Raw genomic sequence first — 25,844 nt, forward strand, 5'->3', positions numbered from 1 at the left:
TGGGAAAGATCTGAGGTCGCGCCCGTAATTGGCCTTAAAGGGCGACACCCCTGTGGAGACGTGCACTGCATTGTTGTAGGCAAATTCTGCTAGTGGCAGGCGATCCACCCAGTCCGTTTGCCTCTGGCTGACGTAGCATCTCAGGTACTGCTGCAGAATGGCGTTGACCCTCTCCGCTTGTCCGTTGGTCTGCGGGTGTCTAGCCGTCGACAAGCTGACCTCCACCTGCAGGAGGTTCATGAGCCGCCGCCAGAACCTGGAAACAAATTGGCGGCCACGATCCGAAATAACCCTTAAAGGTAATCCATGCAGTCTGAAAACGTGATCAACAAACAGTTTGGCTGTCTCTTCTGCAGAGACTGCCCTGGCACACGGTATAAAGTGGCACATTTTGGACATGAGGTCCACCACCACCAACACTGCGGTCTTACCCCGGGAAGAAGGCAGATCTGTGATGAAGTCCATGGACAGCACTTCCCACGGCCTGTGTGGCGTGGCTAAGGGCTCCAGCAACCCTGGTGGCGCTGCTCTGACCACCTTTGCCCGCTGGCAGGTGTCACAGCCCCGTACATAGTCTCGAACATCTTCCCTCACCCCTGGCCACCAGAAGTGTCTCATGACTAGGTGAGTGGTCTTGTCCCTTCCAAAATGCCCCGCCGTTGGGTTGTCGTGCATCTGTTTGAGGACCGTACGTCTGAGCTGGGTGGTGGGCAGGTACAGTGCCCCCTTGTAGAAAAGCAGCCCTCTGCGTTCTGCAAAGTCTTTTGCCTGCTCCCTCCCCCCTCTCAGTTCTCTGAAGATGCGGTTGGCAAAGTCATCCGCTGCCGTCAGTGCTGTGAGTTCTGCCTCGCTCACCACTGCTGCTCCGCAGGACCATGCCGACGGGGGGAAAATGTGCCTTGGGGCTGGTGGCTCCTCCTCCTCCATGTACTCTGGCTTGCGGGAGAGGGCATCCGCCCTGACGTTCTGCTCTCCCGGGATGTAGTGTATGGAGAAGTTGAAGTTCGAGAAGAACTCTGCCCACCGTATCTGCCGCTGGTTGAGCACCCTGGCAGTTCTCCAGAACTCCAGGTTCTTGTGGTCTGTGCACACCTGGATGGGGTGCTTGGCGCCCACCAGGAAGTGTCTCCAATGTTTGAACGCAGCGTGGATCGCAAGAAGTTCTTTGTCAAACACGGTGTAGTTGCGCTCGGGCTGTGTCAACTTCCTGGAGAAGAAGGCACAGGGTCTCCACTCCCTGTTGGCGTCCAGTTGCAACAAAATGGCGCCCACAGCTTTCTCAGAAGCATCTGTCTCAATGCGTAGGGGCGCGTCCTGGACCACGTGGAACAGGTTCTGGTCCGAGGCGAACACCCTCTTGAGGCTTTCGAACGCTGCTTGCGCCTCTGGTGTCCACCTGAACTTCTGCTTGCCTCTCAGGCAGTCAGTGATGGGAGCCGTAACGCGAGAGAAGTTCTTGATGAACTTCCTGTAGAAGTTGGCGAAGCCTAGTAGGCGTTGGGCATCTTTGCGCGTCCTGGGGCTGTGCCAGTCCAGGATGGCCTGCACCTTGTCCTTGTCCATCGCCAGCCCCTTGTCTGACAGCTTGTAGCCCAGGAAGTCCACCTCCTTGGTGTGAAACTTGCACTTCTCCAGCTTCACATACAGGTGGTTCTCCTTCAGGCGCTGCAACACTTCCCTGACATCTTTCACATGCTGCACTGGGTCATTGGAATAGATAAGGATGTCATCCAGAAAGACCAGGCAGTTCTTGAAGAGGAGGGACCCCAGGACGTGGTGCATGAAGGCCTGGAAGCAGGCTGAGCCCCCTTGCAACCCGAAGGGCATCACCAGATATTCAAAAGAGCCCAGAGGCGTGAACATCGTGGTCTTCCATTCATCGCCTTCCCGGATCCTGATCAAGTTGTACGCCCCCCTCAGGTCTAGCTTGGTGAAAATCTTGCCCCTGCGTGCTGCTGTCAGGAGATCATCCACTCTGGGCATGGGGAAAGCCACTGGCTCTGTCACCGAATTCAGCCGTCTAAAATCCACCACCAGGCGGCGCTGTTGCGTGTCTTTCTTGTCCACCCAGAAGACCGGGCTGCCCCCTGCTGCCTTGCTTTCTCTGATGAACCCCCGCTTGAGGTTCTTGTCGATGAAAGCGCGCAGATCCTCCAGTTCCTGGTCGGACATGGCGTACAGCTTGGCTGGGGGTATAGTTGCCCCTGGCACCAGGTTGATCTGGCAGTCAAAAGGCCTGTGTGGGGGTAGGTGGTCGGACTCCGCTTCGCTGAAGACCTCCTGCAGGTCCCAGTACGGCTTGGGTATCGCCTCACCCCCTTTGACGTGCATGGTGGCCACCGTGGCTATCGGAGGCCCCTCCCCTGGTTGGTGCTGCATGCAATGTTCCAGGCAAAAGTCCGATCCAAAAGTGATGCATCTCTGGTGCCAACTGATGGAGGGGTCGTGGCGCGCCAGCCAGCTCATGCCCAAGACGATGGGGGGGTCTGAGATGGTGGTGACGTTGAATGCCAGTGTCTCTGAGTGCCTTCCCACCGTCATTCTCATGGGGGGGGTTTGATGAGTGATGGCCCCCCCCAGCAGCTCTCTGCCGTCAATGGTTGCCACGTGAAGGGGAAAATCCAGCTGCAGAAGCTGGATCTGGTGCTCTTCTGCAAAGTTTCTCGAGAAGAAGTTCGCTGAGGCACCACTGTCAATTAAGGCAAGGACTGTCAGGGGATAGCCATTTGGGAGCGTTAGCGTGACTTCTAGAACCACTCCTGCTCTGGGAGGGGTGGGCTGGCTCTGCTCCTCTCTGTGCGGGTGGGTGGGCTGGGGCTGTTGTCTGCTGACTGTGCCTGGCTGCTGCCCCTTGTCTCCTGCAGCCAGGCTTTCCCGTTTCCCTGCTGTGGTGCTGCGTCAGTGGGGGAGGGCACCACCGTTCCCGCCCTTCCTTGCCACTCCCTGCGATGTGGGCAGTCTCTGACGAGATGCTGGGGGGAGTTGCAGAGAAAGCAATTCCCGCCCTTTCCCTCCTTGCGTCTTGGCGCCGCTGGGGTTTGAAAAGCCCGCGCGCGCGCGCTATCAATCTGCATGGGTTCCTGGTCCTGGCTGGCCCCAGGCGTGGCTTGAAAGGGTTGTTGGGGGAGTGGTTTCTCCTGCGACCGTGGGAACCAAGCCCGCTTTGCGCGCGTTGCTTGTTTGTCGCTCCACCGGGATTCCTGTCTCACCCCCACCGCCAGAGCCGCTTTGCTCAGCTGATCCATATCACTGGGCTTTGGACCTCTCGAGAGCTCATCCTTCACCTCCTCATGCAACCCCAAGTAGAACGCCGCTTGCATTGGGGGGGACCCCAGTTCCCACCCCAATCTGTGCACCAGCATGGTGAATTTCGCCCAATACGCGCGAACTGTCATATTTCCTTGGCGTAAATTATGAAGTTCCTCCTTAGTCTGGTCCATATGACTATCGGACGAATACATCGTTTTCAAACCTTCTAGAAATAGTTTGACATTCTTCATGCAAGGATTCCTTGTTGCAATTAACGGTCTTAGCCACTCCCTGGCTGCCCCGGTAAGGTGCTCCACAATAAACGCTACTCTGTGCTCATCATCAGGGAACTCATCGTGGTGCAGCTCAAGAGCATACACAATCTCAGTCTCAAAGCCTTGAAATTCCTTCGGGTCTCCATTGAACTTGCTAACTAGGGTCCCAGCTCTCCTTCCTGGCAGCACTTGGACTTGGGGTGCCCCTCCCGCCTTGTTTTTCTCTGCATCCAGCTTGTTTTGGAGGTCTACCGCCACCGCCCTTAATTGCTGCTCTTTTTCCTGAAGCTCTCTCACCTGTTCCGCAAGTTGTAGCCGGTCGTCCTGGACCTTCTTAGTCTCCTCTTTAGCTGCCTTCAATTCTCCCTGCGCCTGCAGCGACAGCTGCTGCAGTTCTAGCTGGGCTTGCTCCGCGATCTGCCGCCACTTCTCCGCCTCTGACACGCTCATCCCGGCAACTCCAAAGTAGCCCAAAAATGATTAGGAGGTTGCTGTCACGGTGGCCGGAGTGGACTACTTCAGAGTAACGACGCCACGCAGCTCTGCATTTTATTCTTTTATTGGTGCTGCGTATTTACAGTGCTCAAGTCATTGCTATTTACACGGAGTGATGTGGTCAGTCGGTTTCAGAACCTCCTAATGGCTTTTGGCGCGTCTTTCTCCAACACAAAAGCTTTGGCAGACCCATCCTCTTGCCCCTCCTCTTCCTGCGTAATTCTGGAGTTGGGGGGATGGGTCTTCCCCCCTTGCTTGCCCCTTCCTGTCCCACCTGGGACCCTGGCTCCTCTACCTTGCCTGAGCCTCGGACACGACTTCCTGCTTCCCCACTGGAATCGGAACTCTCCCTGCTTTCCCCTTTGCTCGGGGACGGGCTTGAACTCAGGAGGGGAGGGACTTCGCGATATCCCCTGTCCCTCACATTGACTAATGTAGCTGAGTCCCTAGGATTATCAGAATAGTAAAATGTAGAAGAATCTTGCCATTAAAATATTACTATGCTGATAAGATTAACCTTTAATCAACAGCCTGTTTTGCTTTGTAGCTCTTTAATGATGTATCACGCAAGCGTGATATAAACGTGAAATATTTAATCAGTGGACCTGGTGTGGATGAATATCCAGAGCCTGGACTATTTTCTATTGAGGATGATGTGAATGGACATGTATCTGTGCACCGTCCCATTGATCGAGAGAGAAACCCTTCTTTCACGGTATTTACTATTAACTTTTTTTTCTTTTTAGAAGTGCATACCCGGTAGAACACTTGAGCAGTTGCTAATTTAATTTTCTTGCTTATTTATCACTGTTCAGATACGTTTTGATGTCGCAGATAGGACGACTAACGAAATAGTGGATAGATCTTTACTCTTCAATGTCAAAATAAAGGATATAAATGATAATGCACCTGAGTTTTCTAAAAAGGAATTTAACATCGCAATGAAAGAAAACCACGACAGAAGTGAGTATCTTGGAGACTGCTGATAGCTTCGCTGTACATCAGGCATAGGCAAACTTGGCCCTCCAAATGTTTTGGGACTACAATTCCCATCATCCCTGACCACTGGTCCTGCTAGCTAGGGATCATGGGAGTTGTAGGCCAAAAACATCTGGAGGGCCGAGTTTGCCTATGCCTGCTGTACATGGTCCTTGTCAAGGACAGGGTTGCTTGAACTTTCTACTCCCAGGGCCCACTTGACGGCTGCAGATTACTGACGCTAACCTGTCACAAAATGATAGAGCAGTGGCAGAGCCAGTCACAAAACGGTACCCGGTGCAGACAGACTTTGGCATAATCAGCTGGCAATTACTGGTATCATTTCTATTGCTATTTAATCCAGCTTTGGAAACTGCCAACTTCTTTGGCACAGATAACATTTTCTTTGTGGCTCAGCTTTCCTTAAGCCAAGTAATTTGATCTGGAGTTATTTTGACTTCGTCTTCCCATTTTAGGAGGAATTTGCTGACCCAGAGGATCTAAGTAAAGAAGGCTTTTTATTTTATATTGTCCCTTTCCCCACCTCATGTGCCTCAAACATTTTTACTCATCTCCTATAATTTCTTCTCCCATTTGCATTTCAGCCCTTCTCTGGTCCTTTTACATTCACATCCTCCTCCTATAGCAGCTTTCATCTTTCTTTACCCTCTATCCATCTCATTTATCATCATCATCATCACACCCTTTGTCCCAGGGCCGTCTTAAGCACATCAGGCGCCGTGGCGCAAAGATCCCTCTGGAGCCCCCTCCCTTTCCCAGAATTTAGAACTCTGGGCCCAACTCATGGACCTCGTAGCCCTGGGAGCCACCGCCCATAGAAGATGCCACCGATGTGGTGGCCACGGCACAGCTGCCCAGGCCGCTGGAACCCCACACTTGCTTGTGAGGCTCTGGGGTGCCTCCTCCTCCACTACCTGACGACAGTCCACTGCTGGCATTTTCGCTGCTGCCCAGAGGCCTGAGGAGCAGGAGGCGGTTGCCACGCTGCCACCTCTGCCCTTGGGAGTGGTGGTGGTGGGGCGGTGGACACCGGTGACGCGGAGTAGGCCCCTTGGGAGCCACTCCCGCCACTCCCTCAGACGACAGCAGCTTGGCGGGCGGCGGCTGAGGGGATTCCCGTGGCCGAGGGAGAGGCGGCGGTGGCGGACCCATAGGGTTTAGTGGTTCATTGCGTCCCGCCAACCATCTGGAGGCATGCAGGGAAAGGGGAGGCCACTGGCAAAGCCGTGCAGCTCCCCCACTCGCTGGGGTGCCCCTGAGAGGCCGGTGCTCTGGTGCAACGAGCCACTAAGCCCTATGGGAAAGACTCCTCTGCTTTGTCCTACCGTCTAATTTTATTCAATGCCTCCTCTGCCCCTTTCTTCTCAGAAGTGGAAGGCTTTCCTTTCTTCTCCACTCCACTTTTGCACCTCTCTGCTTCCGAGCCACCTTTACTCAGGATGGAGTTGCTGGCATTGGTGGAGCCTAAAGTCTATGGCAGGGCTAGGGGGTTGCAGCAGGCAAATGAGACGGCATTGAGCACGCTGTGACAAAAGCTGTTGCCTTTGCTCTGACTTTGGTAACAAATTTGCCCACATGGGGAGATTGCCAGGAGCTGGGCTCTTCTGGACAACTATACAAGTACCAAGAATGGAAGTACAGTCGTACCTCAGAAGTCAAATGGAATCCGTTCCGGAAGTCTGTTTGACTTCCAAAACATTCAGAATTCGAGACATGGCTGCAGGAGCTTCCTTCGGAACCTTCGGAACCCATGTTCAGGGCTGTCTTAAGGGTATCCAGCACCGTGGTGCAAAATACCTCCGGCGGCCCCCCACCCGCTTGCTGTGCGCCGTTGGAATGGCGGCTAGGAAGCCTGCTGTTGCGAGGGGGCTTGGCAGGAACATCACACCGAAAGGAGCCCTTTCGGGCACTGCTCTTGCCACAATGCCTCGTCTGTATTGTAAAGATATATCCTTATTATTCCCTTGCTATAAACACTGCACCTTCCCCAATCATAGATGAACCAGTGTTCAATGCCACGGCCTATGACAAGGATGAAGAAGGCACTCCAAATTCTCTAGTGGAGCATTCTCTGGTTTTGCAGACACCTCGTACAAAAGAACCTATCTTCACCATTGATCCTTCAAGTGGCCTGATTCGTGTCACGGGATGCTCAGATTATCAGGTACAGAACTTGTAAATAAAACCTGTCTTCTTAAGCTCTGTTTCCACCCCCACCCCCTTTTGGACACTCCTGAAAATCATTTTGCCTTCAGTATGTCACTCTTTAAATCCACTGCCCTAGTATTTCCTCTACAAATTGCCTTTCAGCAGCCTAATCTTTGCAAAAAAAAAATCCCATGCAAGGCAAACAAAATGCAAGGTAAACAAATGGGCCATCAATGTGTATACAGTATAAGGCTGGTGTTGGGTTAGGGAGAACAGGCTCAGCCTGATCCACTTAGCAATGAGTCACTGAGTGACCTTTTGCCTTCACCTTGCTCCAGCAGCAGGTGGGTGGTGGTGGTGCAGTGGAGCTTACCTGACCACCTGATACCGAGTTGCTGCTTATTGGGAGGAAAAATGGAGGCGCTGGGGAGGTCAGCATGGTGCAAATGCACCAGCAGGCTGCTGTTGCTGCATTTGCAGTGTGGGGGCTTCCCCATAGCTCTGGCCTTCCCAGTAAACAGCAGTGACCCAACAGTTGGGAGGTCAGGTAAGTGCCACTTCCTTAACATACCATCCCTTACTGCTCTGTCCTACATCACTGGTGGTGAGAGAATGAGATGAGGGATGGGTCTAAATGCCATATTTATACAGAATTACGGTCCTGTACAAATTACACCATGGAGCAAAAACACTTGAATTTACCCAGCGCCATGGACCTCAAAACTCATCTTTAAAGGCAGTCTCAGTTGTGCCCACATAGCATGCATGGCAAATAAATAAATAAAGCGAGCTAATAGGTATCTTAGCACCAGAATCCAAAGTTTCTGGTGGCTAAGTGTGGCCATTTCAGGAAAGCTGGATTCTAACTTGGCCAGTCAGACCACGAGTCTTAAAGGCAAAGGGATGACTCTGGGGTTGTGGCACCCATCTCGCTCTATAGGCTAAGGGAGCTGGCGTTTTTCCATAGACAGCTTCTGGGTCATGTGGCCAGCATGACTAAGCCACTTTTTGCGAACCAGAGCAGTGCATGGAAACGGCGTTTACCTTCCCACCGGAGAGGTATCTATTTATCTACTTGCACTTTGATGTGCTTTCGAACTACTAGGTGGGCAGGAACTGGGACCGAGCAATGGGAGCTCACTCCGTCACGGGGATTTGAACTGCCGACCTTCTGATCGGCAAGCCCTAGGCTCTGTGGTTTAGACCACAGTGCCACCCGCGAGCCTTAGGTTTTGCAAATGCATCTTTCCTCTTTGGAAAGTTTACATGGCTTTGGAGTTATTGAATTCACACCAATGTCATCTCGGACATATAGAGAGTGATGATGTTTTCATATTTTAATGTTTTCAAGGTGACCCCGGCTTTCAGACTTCTTGTCAAAGCTACAGACCATGGAAATCCACAGCTGTCATCAACAGCAACAATTAATATTGCTGTGGAGGATTCAAACAACAATGCACCATTGCTTGCTAAAGGAACTGTAAGGACATATTGCTTGAGGGCTATTGTCAGGGTGGGAGAGAGTTTTCCAGGTCCCAGTTATGAAGTCTAAAGGTTTGCCTTTTTAAGGGCCCACTTTAAGGCATTATTTTCCATCAGTGCTGACAGCTCTGCAGGTATACAGCCTAATCAGAATGCTACTGCAAATTCTACAAAAATGTAATTATTTGGAATCTCTTTTATTGTTTGAATCAGATTCACCCTGGTTCTTGGATATGCTTAAGTCATGCCCAGCCTTTCCCTGACCTCTAGGATGGGGCCCTGTCATTACTGAGTCTATTTTTGTACGCCGCTTGAAGAATCTAAAATATGAAGATTAGAAATGCTCCAAAATAAATAAAATAAACATGCAAATGCCAAACTGTGTACAGGGGTCAGCGGCATATATACAAGCCCTGCTTCTGAAGTCATTCTGCATGTCATTGCCCACGCGCTGACTTTCCCTAGTGGTGAGCCAGGAATTCAAGAGTAGAACTCTCTGCATAATTGAGGACCACACTTTATCAATGCAACTTCTGCCTGCACAGTCCAATCCTGGGGCCAGATTCAATTAAATAGTTGCACTAGCAGGAACAACAACAAATTATTTATACCCTGCCCTTCTGGCTAGGTTTCACCAGCCACTCTGGGCAGCTCCCAAAAGAATATTAAAACCACGATAAAACATTAAATATCAAAAACTTCCTTAAACAGGGCTGCCTTCAGATGTCTTCTAAAAGTCAGATAGTTGTTTATTTCCTTGACATCTGATGGGAAGGTGCCACTGCCAAGAAGGCCCTCTGCCTGGTTTCCAGTAACCTCAGTTCTCGCAGTGAGGGAACCACCAGAAGCCCCTCAGACGTGGACCTTAGTGTCTGGGCTGAACGACAGGGTTTCCACCGTCTCCACTTCCTATGCCTCAAAACAGCACACAATGGGAGGAGAGGGGAGATCATATCACTAGGCAAGCAGGATTTCCTTGTGCTTATAGAGGAACATCCTTAGCACTACTTTGAACTCCACCCTGTCACATTGCAGTGGGACAGAAAATGGGAGGAAATGTTTGGGAGCTGACTTTTGTTCACTGAGATGCCCTATCTGTGTCTTCCAAGCATTATCTGAACCTCCCAGAAGGCAAAACAGAACATGGCGTTCTCCGCCTCCAGGTGGAAGATAAAGATTCTCCCAACACACCTGCTTGGAGAGCCAAGTATAAGATACTGGGAGGAGATGATACAGAGAACTTCAGCATTGAGACGGATCCCGATACCAATGAAGGGGTTTTAAGCATCACAAAGGTAATGTAGATGGACAAAGCTATTGATAGGATTTGAAGAATTGTTTTGAGCATAGAATTGGGTAGCAGCACGTCATCATTTACACCCCCCCAACCCCCCTACTGGTTCTTGTGTATAGTCAGAATTTACTAATGGGAGATTGTGATTTTGTGGTTGCTCTGTGTCTTTTCTTTTCAGCCTTTGGTTTACGACAAACATAACAAGAGGAGACTCGTGATTTCTGTGGAAAACGAAGAGCCCCTCTTTTTCTGTGAAGGCGGTCAGGTGCGGAGTTCGCCAGGCAACCAAGAAGCATATGTGAACATAAATATCATTGATCAGAACGATGCTCCTCAGTTCCATCCTCCTGTTCTTGTTCTTTGGAAAGAGGAAGGGATGATCCCTGGGACAACGATTGCACATTACACAGCCAAGGATCCAGACACAACGCCACACATCATAAGGTAGGGAAGAACTGTTGGTCATTCTTGTACGCATGTCCCAAATGAATGGGTCTTCCAAAGGAGCTTGCTTAGGGTTCCACTTCAGAGAGAGTGAGGAGGAATAGATTCAAGAACCCAAGAGTACAGGGAGCCATTGAGCATTACACTTTGCCCAATCAAGTGTCCCATGACCGCCATTTTGCCAAGTTCACCTTCCAGCTTCCTTTAAGCATGAATGGCCTACCTCTTTGAGTGCTGTGTCAAAACCTTTCTTCCGATTTTTCACATGTTTCATTCCCCTGTGAAATTCGCTTCTGTTTTCCTGCTTCATTCATGGAGCACTTAAAAAATGTCCTTAGCAATAAAAATAAGTAAATTTGGACCTTACATTATTGTTGCAAGGTGACCGTGGGTAGTGTGTATGTGGTCGCGAAGCTCCCAGATTAAAAGTATCTTTGCGGGTGGCTCTGTAGGTTAAACCACAGAGCCTAGGGCTTGCCGATCAGAAAGTCGGCGGTTCAAATCCCTGTGGCGGGGTGAGCTCCTGTTGCTCGGTCCCAGCTCCTGCCAACCTAGCAGTTCGAAAGCATGTCAAAGTGCAAGTAGATAAATAGGTACCACGACAGTGGGAAGGTAAACGGCATTTCCGTGTGCTGCTCTGGTCTGCCAGAAGCAGCTTAGTCATGCTGGCCACATAACCTGGAAGCTGTACACCGGCTCCCTCGGTAAATAACGCGAGATGAGCACCGCAACCTCAGAGTCGGTCACGACTGGACCTAATGGTCAGGGGTCCCTTTACCTTTATACTTACCTGGCTGCCTATGCTTCCTGATCGGAAAAAAAACTCTCATGGGTGGAGTTACAACATGGGAGCATGTTTGGGACTACCATTCCCATCATCCCTGACCACTGGTCCTGTTAGCTAGGGGTGATGGGAATTGTAGTCCCAAACATCTGGAGGGCCGGAGTTTGCCTATGCCTGCCCTAGGGTATCATAGAAGTGGGAAATACTGCGGGAGAATGGTTGCCACGTGACTGAGATTGGTGCACACCCTGATTTTTGTTTCTGCAGCAATTGCAGTGTTTTTACTTTTAAAGAAGTTTGCTTTTAAAGAAAATGATAAACAGTAGTCTGGCTCATGGCAGACAGCCTCCCTGCCTTCCATCTCTTATAGGAAAGCTCAGCTGAGGAAATCATGGGGATTTTAGGAGGCATAGCACCCAGGAAGGCTGCAGAATGCAGACTACTGGAGAATGGGTGCATTTTCTTTTCACGGCTGTTTGTTTTTCACCTAATGCCATGCTATTCATCTTGCTGTCTGCTATTTAACATAGTTCACACAATTATTTCTGCCCTACTATTTATTTATATATTTGTTAAATTTGTATGCAACATAGAAATACAGAATGGGGACTTGCGTACTTCACAAATTTAACATAATTAGTAACATTTTCACGCCATACATTTCAATGTAAAGGAAATGTCAAAACCATGCAAGAAACCCAAAAAAACCCTTGCAAAATTATGTATTGGTTGTAAGATTAAATAAAGACCCCAATAATTATGTGAGCGAATAGCCACTGTATTTGTTAGACTGAGTTCTGCGCTGGACCTGGGTCAAAAACATGAGCGGCAACAATTTTTGCTCCTCCTTCAGGCCGAATTCCCTGACACCCCTACTTGCAAAACCCTCGAGCCATTTTGGAAGTAATGTAAATGCAACAAGAAGCCTTCCGCTCCCCCATGAGAATTTTACAGAAACTCTCCCTTCCACCTGACTTTTTTTAAAAAAATGAGTGCAGTTTCTTTTCGCTGTTGGAGAATGGTTGGAAAAGGAAGTGGAAGGAAATGTTCGGCACATCACTAGGTATACCCTGGATTTCCAGTCCTTTGGAGGGCTGGAAAGCAAACCCTGTATGATTGCTACTCTGGAGCCTTCATTGCTGGTATAAAAATAAAACATTTGATTTTCTGTTTAAGGTACAAAGTAGCTTCTGACCCAGGTGGCTGGGTGACGGTTGACGAACACTCGGGGACCGTGACAAGTGTGAAAACACTAGATAGAGAATCTCCCCACGTGAACACCAGCATATACACCATTGTGATTCACGCCATTGATGACGGTAAGTCGCTTCTCAAGCAATAATGGTGCAAGATGCAAAGTGTCCCGAGGCAGCTGTGGTTTACACTTAACACTCAGCTTTGAATATTTCCGGGCAGAAAATGAAAGCGACAGAATTATCCTGTGATGTCTAAAAATATGTTGAGAAGCTGTCTTAAAAATGCTTCCCAGTCATAAAGCCGTTTCTTGGGCCCCGGTGTGAACTCTGACCTAGACGATCCGTTCTTCCCTTGAGAGTTTGCAAAACAGGTCCAGCTTGAATGAAATGGATGACCTGACATTTGCAACAGAGAAATAGAGTGTGGGAAGCGTTTGCTGAGGTCAGATGCCGAAAGCCAGTGGGTAAAATCCATTTCTCGTTGTGTGCGTTCCTTCCTGCTCTGTAATACTGGCTCTCTTTTTTTAAGCATTGTGCTCATTTGTCGTCTCTCCCCCCCAGGTGTTCCACCACTAACTGGCACAGGCACTATCCAGCTTCACCTGTCTGACCTCAATGACAACGCTCCCATGTTAGTCACACCTTTGCTGGTGGTCTGCAATGGAAAAGAAAAAGGCCCATTCCTTGTAAAAGCAGAAGACAAAGACTCTGATCCCTATGCAGAGCCCTTTACATTCCAGCTAGTGGAGACCAATGGGAATGTGCAAGACTCTTGGAGACTGGGACAGAACTTTGGTAAGCTGCGACATAGGGATTTCCCCCAGTCTTTACAGTGGTACCTTGGTTCTCGAACGGCTTAGTTGTCGAACAAATCGGCTCCCAAACGCCGCAAACCCAGAAGTGTTTCGGTTTGTGAATGTTTTTCAGAAGCCAAACATCCGACACAGCTTCCGCTTGAGTGCAGGAAGCTCCTGCAGCCAATCGGAAGCTGCGCCATAGTTTTTGAACGGTTTAGAGCCATAGGCATACTCTGGCCCTCCAGATGTTTGGGACTACAATTCCCATCATCCCTGACCACTGGTTCTGTTAGCTAGGGATGATGGGAATTGTAGTCCCAAACATCTGGGGGGCCGGAGTTTGCCTATGCCTGGTTTAGGGAGTCGAACGGACTCCCGGAACGGATTAAGTTCGAGAACCAAGGTACCACTGTACTATTTGCACGCAGAACTCTTTAGTATTTCATATACTAAATTATGCAAATTGCATTGTCATCACATTATCCCACCCCATTCATTTCAGTGTAAGGAAAACTCAGCGCAAATGGGGTTTGTCTTGTACTGTATATGATTTTGATTTTCTGTACATTGCTTTGACAGTCTTCAGACTAATAAAGTTATAGGAGACATTTTTTAAACAAACAGAGTTCAAGAAGGGGAGGAGACAAAAGTTTCTGGCCTTTCAGCAGGGAGGATGGGGGCTGCAGGGCATCTCCTCTTCGACTATAAGCCTGCTAGAATGGCAGGTGCTGTTAGATGTGGATTTCCACCTCCATGCTCTGGCCTGTTGTGTGCAGCTTTTTCCTGACACCACAGGTTAATAAACTACCTAGAAATGATAAGAGAAAACATTTCTTCTGAAGTTTTCAAAGAAGGCTGGACAGCTAACCAAAGAATTGCCTAGAGGATTTGCAAGCAACCATTAAATTCTTAAGAATCTAAAAAAAATGATTTCAATCTGGTTAATATTTGGAAGGGTTCAGCCTCCTCATCCTTGTCTTGCATCATCACCATTGTCTCATTACCAGCATGGTATTATTATAATTAGCAAAAAGAAATAACGTAAGTATTTTCACTCTCCTCCCCCCCACCCCACTTTAGATGACTCAGTCGAGCTGTTTATGTTGAAAAGCCTCCCTTCTGGGAATTACGCAGTGCCCCTCCACATTTTCGACAGGCAGGGGTTTTCTATGGAACAGACCCTCCATGTCGGTGTGTGTTCCTGCCGGGATGGGATCACATGCGAGCAGGAGCTGAGACTGGCTTCCGTGTCGGTGGGTCTTGGAGCAGGAGCAGTCGCTGCAATTGTGGCTGGGTTCCTGTTACTGATTTGTGAGTAATGTCGTAAAATTTGCCTTTTGCTTACTGGCAGAAAAAACGTACTTTGATCTCGTACAGAGAGAAAGCAAACATGTTATCCTTGTTAGTCAGCGACTGATTTTTTTTTAGTGGGTGCTCTATTTCAATTCAAAGTGCATGCGCACATAGATTAGTAGGGTGAGCTGCTTCTTCGTGGGATTAAACCACTGAGCCTCTTGGGCTTGCTGATCGGAAGGTTGGCGGTTCGAATCTCCGCGATGGGATTAGCTCCCGTTGCTCTGTCCCAGCTCCTGCCAACCTAACAGTTCGAAAGCACACCAGTGCAAGTAGATAAATAGGTACCGCTGCGGCAGGAAGGTAAATGGTGTTTCTGTGTGCTCTGGTTTCCGTCATGGTGTCCTGTTGCACCAGAAGCGGTTTAGTCATGCTGGCCACTTGACCCAGAAAGTTGTCTGTGCTCAAATGCCGGCTCCCTCAGCCTGAAAAGTGAGATGAGTGCTGCACCCCATAGCTGCCTTTGACTGGACTTAACCCTCCATGGGTCCTTTACCTTTTACCTTGACCTATTGAATTAATTAATTCAAGCAATTTCTATATGCTTAAGATATAAATATACAACAAACTAAGTGGGAGGTGGAGGGGATCCTAGGATGGATTTTCCCTCCCACTCATCCAAGCAAGTGTTAAAGCTCATCCTTTGTTTTTCTTTTCCTTGTTACGCAGTGGGCATAGCTCTCCTGCTTTGGTGTTCCTCAACACCAGAATCGAAGAAAGGCCCTCCCTTCATTCCATACGAAGAAGGCAACCAGACTCTGATCCACTACAATGAGGAGAGCCAACAAGCTTTGTCTCAGGTGGCAAGTAATACTGCTATCCATTGTGTGGTTAGATGGAAAACAGCACAGGGCTCATGCAGTTGTATAGAAGAGGGAGCTTCTGCGACAGTAGCTTTCAATTCAGATATTAAAGATGTAGGGGCTCTGCTGTCTTCTGCATCTGCCCACCTTGTACTCTCTCCCTGTGATGTTCTGGGGCCAATGCTATTGGGTTTACTGTACAATCATCATATGCATGTGAGATTCATTAAGCCGAATGGAATTTATTCCTATTGAGTTGTATAAGATGGTAGTCTTTGATTCTTTGGGACCAGAGAGCAGTGGAGACTTGGATTGCCTTTGTAAGATCTGCTTTCTTTGCAAATATACAAGCAGGACATGTAGGCAAGCAGGCACTCCTTCAACAGGCAGCAGATCCCTAGAGAACGTGTCCAGAAGAGGGCAACCAAAATGGTCAAAGGCCTGGAAACGATGCCTTATGAGGAACGGCTTAGGGAGCTGGGTATGTTTAGCCTGGAGAAGAGAAGGTTAAGGGGTGATATGATAGCCATGTTCAAATATATGAAAGGATGTCATATAGAGGAGGGAGAAAGATTGTTTTCTGCTGCCCCAGAGAAGCGGACACGGAGCAATGGATTCAAACTTCAAGAAGATTCCACCTAAACATTAGGAAGAACTTCCTGACAGTAAGAGCTGTTCGGCAGTGGAATTTGCTACCAAGGAGTGTGGTGGAGTCTCCTTCTTTGGAGGTCTTTAAGCAGAGGCTTGACAGGCATATGTCAAGAATGCTTTGATGGTGTTCTCTGCTTGGCAGGGGGTTGGACTGGATGGCCCTTGTGGTCTCTTCCAACTCTATGATTCTATGATTTGTGCCGACCTTTTCCAGGCAGGCACCCACAATTTTAGTAGTTCCAGCTAGATTCTTGCATTGCTCTCTGTCCATTCAGAACAACTGCTTCACACGCAACCAACGTGTAACAATGCATTTGATTCTGACTATTTTGACTTAATGTCCCATTTAGGATGCACCCGATATGGGAGATCCTGCTACATCATCCGCAGTCTATGCACAAATTTCCAAAGAGAAACCACAAACAATTAAGGTAACCACAGAACTCCTTGAGCTTTGTTGAATGTATATTTAAGGGGCCTGTAATTGAACAGTCCGGTTTCCTTGCCTGGTGTTGCTCTCGTTTGTCCTCCCTCCCTCCCTTTCTGTTGGGTATTAGGAGAGAAATTTATTTCAGTTTGCTTTTAAAGGTGAACTAGCTCACACTTTATCCAACAATATATGAACTGTAAGGAAGTTATTGTTCAAAATTCACACTTCTCTGAATTTTGCAGTGCAGTTCTTAGGTCTAGTAATGTGTACAAAAATGCATATACCAGGGCACAATTTTGCTTAAAAATACATACCTTGCTGAAAATGACATACCAAAATGTATGCTATGGGGATATTGCATCCATAAATGTGTATGCTATATTAGGATACATTTGCACTCAAATGCTCAAATGTACATGAAGGGTTTAACAAAAATAAATAAATTCGCAGACTGATGTGGCCATGTGGAGAACTGAATTTAAGATTGGAAAAATGAGAAACACTGAGAAACTAATTACAGATCCACTCATCTCTAGCACAGTGTGCATATTGGAGTAACTGGAAAGCTATACGGGGGCCTCTGCCTTGCTGAAAGATAACTTCTCTGAGTGGGGCAAAAACTTACAGCCAACCTGAGAAAACAAGTATTATCAAACTTAAAGACCACTAATTCCCACAGTGATGTTTAGAAAATTATAATGAAATCTTCCAAATGTTCGTAGAGCTTAATACCCCACCTAAAGTTTGGGTACTTAAACATAGCACTAGCCTTTGGTTTGATGATGAATGTTTCCAGCTTAAAAGAAAACTGTGCCAAACATTTAAAAAATAATCGCACTAAACTAGAGCCCTCTTATTTAGATGAAAAAAGAAAATGTCATTACATTCTGGCCGAAAAGAAACAAAAATATGTATGCTACCCAAAAATGGCTACAACTATTCGACTCAATTCAGAGTAAAAATAACAAAGCGTTCTGGAACCTAGTGTACGGAGGATTGAAAGCCGAAAATCTGCTTATTCAGTAAAGGTCTCTACTCTTGTAGGCTATTCTTAGAGGCACTTGTGTAGGTAAGTGGGAGTCTGCATCACGAAGGGCCTCCTGATCATGTGGAAGATCCTGTACAAAAGCTATTGGCTCCCCCTTCAGACCAGCTCACGGAGGTTGGGGTGGTGCTTAGCAGGCCATTAATGCCAGAGGCAGGGATTGACCTGGAGGTCAAAGGCCTGTAGGTATCTCATGGCCCAGGATGTTGTCCAAGGCAATCACTCAGGGCTGAAACCTACCTTGTATGTAGGGATTCAGCTCCTTCAAATTGTCCTTATATATGCTTGTTTATTTATTGTCTGATGCTTTTAATGCCTTGATATTGGCTTGCATCCCATGCTGCACCAGGAGGGCTTTGCTGGCACAAATGGAGTTTTGTTTCCTTTCTTTTCCCCATGTGCCTCAAAAAACTACTCTGGAGCTGATTTTGAGGGTGGAGTGGAGGAGAGGGGAGAAGGAGGGAAATGAGACTCCATTGCACATGTGGAAGCCTTGTTATGTCAGCAGAGCTACAGCACTGGATAGGAGCCAGTCATTTGTTTCGGCATTTTATTTCTTAGAGGCCAACTGGAGTGAGCACCTCACATTCACGGACATCCAGTCAAGTACCCAATGAACAAAGTCTACTTGTGAGTAAAATGTGTACAAAACCACAGTTGCTTCAGGTGTATATATATAAAAAAGGAATGATGGCATGCAGTAGTTTACAGGTGCTAGATTTTGTTGTTGCTTTCCGTTTGCAATCATTTATCATCAACACCAGGATCATTTTATTTGTTTGCCGCCTTTCCATAGTTAAAACAATGCTCAAGGCGACTTGCAGCATGACAAGATTTATATAATTACCAACATAACAAAAGTCATAAACAATAAATAAAACACATCAGGAAGTACACAACGAAATGGAAAACAATTTCCACATACAGTCATACCTCGGGTTACAGCCGCTTCTGGTTACGCGTTTTCAGGTTGCGTACCGTGCCGAACCCGGAAGTCCCAGAACAGGTTATTTCCGGGTTTCAGTGCATGTGCAGAAGCACTAACTCACGCTTTTCGCTTGCGCAGAAGCGCCAAATCGCGACTTGCACATGCGCAGATGCAGCGCTGCGGGTTGCGAACGTGCCTCCTGCACAGAAAACATTCGCAACCCGAGCGTCCACTGTAATTTATAAATCTAAAATTAAGAATACAGCATTAATATCAATCACAATTTAATCACTCTGGGCGGCCTCCAACAGAAGTATTAAAATACAATAATTTATTAAACATTAAAAGATTCCCTAAACAGGGCTGCCTTCAGATTCTTCTAAAAGTCTGGTAGTTGTTTTTCTCTTTGACATTTGGTGGAGGGCATTCCACAGGGCGGGTGCCACTACCGAGAAGGCCCTCTGCCTGGTTTCTTGTAACTTGGCTTCTCGCAGCAAAGGAACCGCCAGAAGGCCCTCAGAGCTGGACCTCAGTGTCCGGACTGAACGATGGGGGTGCAGACGCTCCTTCAGGTATACTGTACCGAGGCCGTTTAGGGCTTTAAAGGTCAGCACCAACACTTTGAATTGTGCTCGGAAATGGAGAATCTAACCTACTGGGCAAAAACGGTTCTCCACTCCTGTTCCATTCCATCTTTGCACACATCAGAGAACAATGTGTTTTATGTGGCAATCTTGTTTGCCACACGTTTGTATGCTAGTGTTTTTACTGCTGCAGGACTTGAGAGAGCGAGAGAGGTTTTATAGTGAACTATCTTGAGGCTTTCTGCAGTTGGGTGTCCTAATGTGTTTCAAATATTCTAATTTTAAGGAGAGTGGTTTTAGCAAGATGCATGGAAATACATGGACTGCAATTGTATTTTTATAAGCTAAGCTTTATTTTCTTTTAAAGGATGACCATAGAATGACCCAATCAAAGCTGACAGTGCCTGGTGGAAGTATAGCTTCACCCATAACCATCCCAGAATATTTCCAAATGATCCCTGGCTGGCATCAGGTTAGATAAATCACAACTGGGGACCCCCCCCCGGCTTTTTATCTTTAATAACTCAATACATGTCAAGTTACAAAAAATTGCTATCTGTAGATTTCATAGTTTCCCCCTGATATTTGAAGAAATTCTGGATGGAATGTAAGTACAGTGATGGCTCTAAAATTTGTTTTCTCTTATTCAGCAGACAACCTTGCTCCCCCAAAACAGTAAGATGCACTGGAAGAAACCACATGACTGGATGCTGGAAACATTGGATGAAATCTTAAATCGAGTGAGAAACAGGAAGAGGTTGATCAGTTCCCCTTCTCCAGTAGAATGGGTTTCAATAATGGCTCAGATTTGGTTTTGTTAAAGCAGAAGTCCAAAGTTCTTCTCCTGCCCCCAAATTATTTTAAATTTTAAATTGGGGAGGGTAGAAAATAAATCTAAGGAGCCCCTGGATGCACAAAAGATGCTCTACTACTGAGCTGCTGTCCTTCTCCCTGATTGTGGTGCAGATTACAAAGATTTATTTCATTAAGTAGGGCTGGGGAACCTTTGGCTCTCCAGGCCTGTTTTGAACTCCAGTTCCCATCACCCCCAGCCATAGCTGCCAAGTCTCCTGTTTTCCCCGGGAAACCCCCATTTTTACTTACCTTTTCCCGGTGGTCCCCCGTATCACTTCGTCTCCCGTTTCCCCCCGTTATTTTCTCCTGCCGGCGGCCATTTTTTCCCCTTTCTGATTTGCCCTTCTATGGGCACAAAAAAAGCGCCACCGCCGGCTTCAAAAGTCGCATCTACGCATGGCCGGAAGTGCGTAGATGCGACTTCCAGTGTCGGTGGCGGCCATTTTGGTGCCCATAGAAGGGCAAAGCGACACCGGAAGTTACATCGACGCAACTTCCGGTGTCACACGGCTGCCGGTCCCAGATTCTGCAGTCTGGGACTTGGAAGGTAAGCCCCCAGCTATAGCATGGCCAATGGTCAGGAATGATGGGAGTTGTAATCCAGCAATGTCTAGAGGGCCACAAATTTATCATCCATGTAGTAGAGGCAGGAAGGTGGTCTTGTTTAGCTATCTAAATGCTCTTTTGCTCACTGTCTCTCCTCAGAAACTTAACCACATTGCCGATCTAGAGGACAACGGGGTCTCTTGCGCTCCTCATGTTTATGCAGAAGAAGGAATTTTGGAGAAAAGTGAATCCTTTCTCTCCCTACCAGTTGTGGATGATCACAGCCTACCTCCTGATTTCTTGGCAACTCTGGGGCCTAAGTTCACCACTCTTGACAAAATCTGCAGCAAGTGATCCCTTTAAAGCTGCCCTATGAGCAGCTGGGAATCCTCCCAGTTTCATTTGAAATTGAACTATAGATATGCCGTTCATAAAGGGATTTTTTGCCAGCATTCATTCTGCTGAATTTTTATACTTGTATAAATGGATTATTTCTCTTATTTTGCAATAAATACCATGTTTTTAAATTTTGACGTTGCATTGTGGGAAATGTTGTGCTTCACATTGTCTTATCCAGAAAAATAACACGTGTGCATGCACACTTCTTCAGATACACTGAAGTGGAAGTCACCAGACCCTTATATATAGGGAGAGGGTGAAGAGGGGTATTACTTGAAGTTGCTGAATTGCACTTATTACCAAACTTAAAACCATGGAGAGACCTGGTCTGAATAGAGGCATTGGATTCTTATCTCATTATACTTGATATAGCTATTTTTAGCCATCTCACTCATTGCTTTTTCCTGTAAGACCAATTGCAGTCGTAAACAGTCTTCAACAGGTTTACTACACCTATCAGCCAATCACCCAGTCCCGCCACCCTTCTGAGTAATACCCCCCTCCACCCTCTCACTATATATAAGGGTCTGGTGACTTCTGTTTCAGTGTATCTGAAGAAGTGTGCATGCACACGAAAGCTCATACCAATGACAAACTTAGTTAGTCTCTAAGGTGCTACTGGAAGGAATTTTTTATTTTGTTTTGACCCAAAGGCTTGGCTGTTAAGAATATGGAAAGACTGAGCAAAGAATATCTGTCAGTAGCTGCAGAGGTGTGGAAGGTTGAGGTCTTCTGCTAGTAGGGTTGCCAGACCCCTAGGGCTGACCTGAAGTCTCCAGATTTGCTTGGCTGCACCAAGGGTGGTTGGGAGAAGGCTTGAATCTTCAAGTGGACAGGTCTGCCTTTATTTATTTATTTTAAATTAAAGACACTGCACAGCTTGCAAGCTTCAGCCCAGCAGATTGTTGCATAGTCTCTCTGGGGACCCTTAAATATCTGTGGCCTTGAATGGGTGGGATGTTTTAATCCTGTCTTTTATTAGAGTTTTATATTTTTCTGTTTTGCCTGCTTCAATGAATGCACTCGTTTATATTTGGCAAGTTGCTTTGAGTTACTGTAGTAATTTTTTTGCAACCAATAAGTTTAAATAATAAAAACAATAATAATATTCCATGAACTCGTGGATCCCTTCAGATATTCCAAGCACTGTTAAGCTACCATCTATCACAACGTCCTACGAATTCTCAAAGACAGGGAATGAATGAATTAATTCAAAGGCAGTTGAATTAATGAGACGCTTTAAAAGAACATTACATACTTCAGTCCTGTCTGAGTTCATTTTTTTTGCCAAAAACTCTCCCTCGGCTATCTTTCCTTCACTTCCTGTGTTTTGCTTATCTTGACAACTTGTGTGGTGAGGCTTCTGGATCACTTCATCCCACACCTCTTAAAACAGCTGTGCTAAGGCAGCATGGGATGGGATCTGTGTATTTGTGTGCATGTAATATTGTCAGCTTTCTGTTGGCACATCCCCAGAGTACAGAATGTGCTTGCAAGATTCTTTAGCTCTCACTGGAGTCAAGCACATTGTGTACACAGTTATTTCCTTCCACAAAATAAATTGCAATGAAATCATATTTAAATAAAGGTGATTTCCTCCCACTTAAAGGATCCATGCATTTGCCGTGGGTTCAGTTTATTTTTATTTTTTATTTTTTGGGTTCAGTTTAGAAGGGTTGGAAGAACCAAGAAGCAGAATCAATTTATGTATGCAACGACAGCAGATACTACTGGCCCAGAGATGGAAAGAAGATAAAGTCCCGCCCAGAGAGGAATGGTTGATGAAGACGATGGACAATGGCAAAATTGACCGGGAAAATCAGAAACCAGGAAGAGAAGAACTTTAAGAAGGAATGGGGAAAATTTACAATGTATTTAAGAGAACACTGTAAACAACTAAAAACTTTGGCAGGATTTGAGTAATGCTTGTAATGTACAAAAAACTATGGTAACAATGGATTATTTTTTAAATAGAGAAAATAAGAGGCAGCTGAAAAAAGATTAATAATGGTAGCCAAGGAAGGGCAGAGGGGAGTCAAAGGATTCAGGGAATTCTAAATGATGTTGAAGTTTAATGTTTGAATTTAAATTTGCGATGTAAAACTCAATAAAAATATTTGACAAAAAATAGAAGGGTTGGAAGAACATAAGAACAATCTTGGCACCCCCTTCTTTTACTGAGTTAAATTATATTATTAGTTTTTTTCATGATACGATAATAAATAGTATATTCTTTTTTTACAGTAGCCAACCAGATGCCTGTGGGAAGCCTTGGTACTGAGAAATTATTTTCTTCTATTATTAGGGTTTTCACTTAGATTTTATACGTGCTTGGATGGAGCTTTCTAAACAAAAATAAACATTACCTTAACGTTTTTGCTACGCTGTGGAAAATGCAGGACTCCCTTGCCTTTCATTCAGGTCCCTGGAAAAGCGCTGCTGTAGTTTTTTGTAGCAGTTGAAAATGCAACAGTTGTGACCTTGCAGTGTGTTCTGTTGTCTCCTTGTGTCTGTTTCAGGTAGTACAGATGATGTGCCTTGCATTAGAGGAATTATTTTCAAAGTCCCCCTCTTTCTCCACACCATTCATAAGCTCATAAATCCGTGTCTGCCGCCCATTTAGGGGAAAAAACCCTGACTCCTAAACTATTAAAAGTCTTGAATATGTGGGAAACAAGAGGAAGCATTGAATGCCTTCCTCCCAAAGGAGGAAGGATGGGAAATAAAAATATAGCAAGCAAACCAGCAAAGTAAATAACTAAACAACAAATTCTCTCTAAAAGTAACTTTGGGTGGTTGCGTGCTGACAAGAGGGAAATATCAGCATGTATCCCAAGATATGCATGCAAAAGTACTATAGATCACCAGAAATGGTCCACCTCAGAAGTCCTACAAAGATGCAATATGTTTAGCAGCCTCCAGGAGTCACTGAATGTTAGCAACATATGCAGCTGCCTTATACAGTGGTACCTCTGGTTAAGAACTTAATTCGTTCTGGAGGTCCGTTCTTAACCTGAAACTGTTCTTAACCTTTAGCTAATGGGCCTCCCGCTGCCGTCGCACGATTTCTGTTCTCATCCTGAATCAAAGATCTTAACCCGAGGTACTATTTCTGGGTTAGTGGAGTTTGTAACCTGAAGTGTTTGCAACCTGAAGCGTCTGTAACCCGAGGTACCACTGTACTGAGTGTGATTGGGAACCTGGTGGTTCTTGCTTTAAGTAGGTTTTAATCCACACCACCACCTCCTCCTCCTCCTGTGATCACTCGTAGCCGAGTAAGATTGTCTTCCATAAACACGGTTTTAACAATGGGTCCGTAAGTGACTGTGGAGGCCAAATCTGGATCCACACGTCCTTCCACAGTGGGGACATTGGTTTCCACGTGGGAGTTGATCACGGTGTGGATTTGCCAAGCGTGCCTTCCTCACTAACAAGCAGGCAATGGCATACCCTCCAACATTCCTCACATGAAAATAGGGACATTTTTTTATTTGATATATTTCTGAAAAATTTTAAGTTGAAAAACCAAACAGAAATAATTAAAGCAAGATTCCAAGGAATCTCCTGGACTTCCATCCTCCCCTATGTAAGTCCTATTATTAATCATTTTCTCCTGCATCTTTTATGATAATCCAAACCCTTTACCTCCCCGTTGTGTCCAAAATTCACCATTAAACTACAAGTGATATTCCAATCCTACTAACGAGTTTAACTGTTTGCAATGGTCTTTATAAATCTTTTAATAAGGAATGGGGAAGTTATAAATCTTCCCCATTCCTTATTAAAATTTTGGTCTTCCTGATTTCTAACTCTTCCGGTCATTTTAGCCAATTCAGCATAGTTCATTGACTTCATCTGCCATTCTTCTCTGGTAGGGACTTTATCTTCTTTCCATCTCTGGAAAGAATAGTCTTTTCGGCACCTAGAATTCCTAAAAGGAAGTCTTCAGGTTTTTTTAAACAAAGGTTATTTAAAACATTTTTTCCCACTCTGGAGCATCTAAAAAGGTTCAGGGGATATGCGAGGAACAAGATCGAATAGCTAGGCTTCTAAGAGGTGGCTCTATACAGAAATGGAAGGTTAAGCCTCATTGGGTCGGGGCCAAACAAGGAAGGAATGCTTGCATCCTTGGTTTTACACCAGATACCTTCCTCAACAAGGAGGCATAGAAGTCCTAAGTTTAAGCCTGCCAAGGCCAACAGCATGGAAGCCAAGCACCCAGTAAGAGAAGGGCTACCAAAGGACACATTGGTGAGAGCAACCTGGGATACAGGTGGAAGCAGGGAGATTATGATACTGGGTTGATTAAGGATCCCCTTACACAGGCAGGCGCTTTGATGTGTCTTTGAAGTGCTTCCAATTGTGGAAAACTACAGTAGGGAGTCTGGATCCATTCCAACGTTTAATATGTGCTTCACTTCCATGATAGCTTGAAGCGACACATTTAGGCTCATGCGGCGAATATTAATATTCCTGGGCTATGGCTGTCAGTCTTTTGTGCTGGTGCAATCCAGCTGTGCTTCTCCCATCCGTTGCCAATCAGGATGTGCATCTTGACTAACTTGCTATCTGCCCTCAAGAGGGACCGGGAAATAGAGTCCATTAATCTCAAGTGGGCTGAGAAACAAGGAACATCTGTTCCTACTTTTCCAGTGGCGCCTGCCTCCAGGGAGCTAGGAGTGATGAGTTTAGTGACTAGATACCCACTCTGAAAACAAGCTATTTTAGAGGTTTTTGAGAGACACAGTAATAAATGATTGGGATATCAGAAGGCAGAATTAAGGCTATGACTACCTAAACATGCACATTCCTGGAGCTAAGCCGGGCGTGGGTTTCGTGAAGAGCCATAGTTCTGTGGTGGAAGATCTGCTTTGCATTCAGGAATTCCCGGGTTCACTCCCCAGCATCACTAGCTAGGACTGGTTGGTCTTTAAGGTGCTACTGAAGGAATTTTTTTATTTAGCTAGGACTGGGAAAGTTTCCTGCCTGAAACCCCAGACAGAAGATGCTGGTCAGTGTTGACAATATTGAGGTAGAAGGAACTGCAGCCTGACTCAGTATAAGGCAGCTTGCTATGTCTCCAGAAA

At 46.4% G+C, this 25,844-nt stretch overlaps 1 protein-coding gene across 1 annotated transcript in view; it reads left to right on the plus strand.

The window, feature by feature from the left end:
- Window positions 1-20,888, plus strand: part of CDH26 (cadherin 26) — a 31,455-nt gene extending 10,567 nt beyond the window's left edge. Inside the window, exons 4-18 of the mRNA XM_088674702.1 lie at window positions 4,567-4,734; window positions 4,835-4,982; window positions 7,016-7,182; window positions 8,518-8,646; window positions 9,758-9,943; window positions 10,121-10,386; window positions 12,347-12,489; window positions 12,928-13,161; window positions 14,244-14,474; window positions 15,186-15,316; window positions 16,321-16,401; window positions 18,007-18,075; window positions 19,325-19,429; window positions 19,608-19,697; window positions 20,518-20,888. Coding sequence (XP_088530828.1) covers window positions 4,567-4,734; window positions 4,835-4,982; window positions 7,016-7,182; window positions 8,518-8,646; window positions 9,758-9,943; window positions 10,121-10,386; window positions 12,347-12,489; window positions 12,928-13,161; window positions 14,244-14,474; window positions 15,186-15,316; window positions 16,321-16,401; window positions 18,007-18,075; window positions 19,325-19,429; window positions 19,608-19,697; window positions 20,518-20,712 — 2,343 coding nt within the window. The 3' untranslated portion in view covers window positions 20,713-20,888. The remainder of the gene's footprint in view (window positions 1-4,566; window positions 4,735-4,834; window positions 4,983-7,015; window positions 7,183-8,517; window positions 8,647-9,757; window positions 9,944-10,120; window positions 10,387-12,346; window positions 12,490-12,927; window positions 13,162-14,243; window positions 14,475-15,185; window positions 15,317-16,320; window positions 16,402-18,006; window positions 18,076-19,324; window positions 19,430-19,607; window positions 19,698-20,517) is intronic.
- The last annotated feature ends 4,956 nt before the right edge of the window (window positions 20,889-25,844 follow it).

Source organism: Zootoca vivipara, chromosome 7 (genome assembly GCF_965207765.1).
Source record: "Zootoca vivipara chromosome 7, rZooViv2.hap1.1, whole genome shotgun sequence".
Lineage (NCBI taxonomy): Eukaryota > Metazoa > Chordata > Lepidosauria > Squamata > Lacertidae > Zootoca > Zootoca vivipara.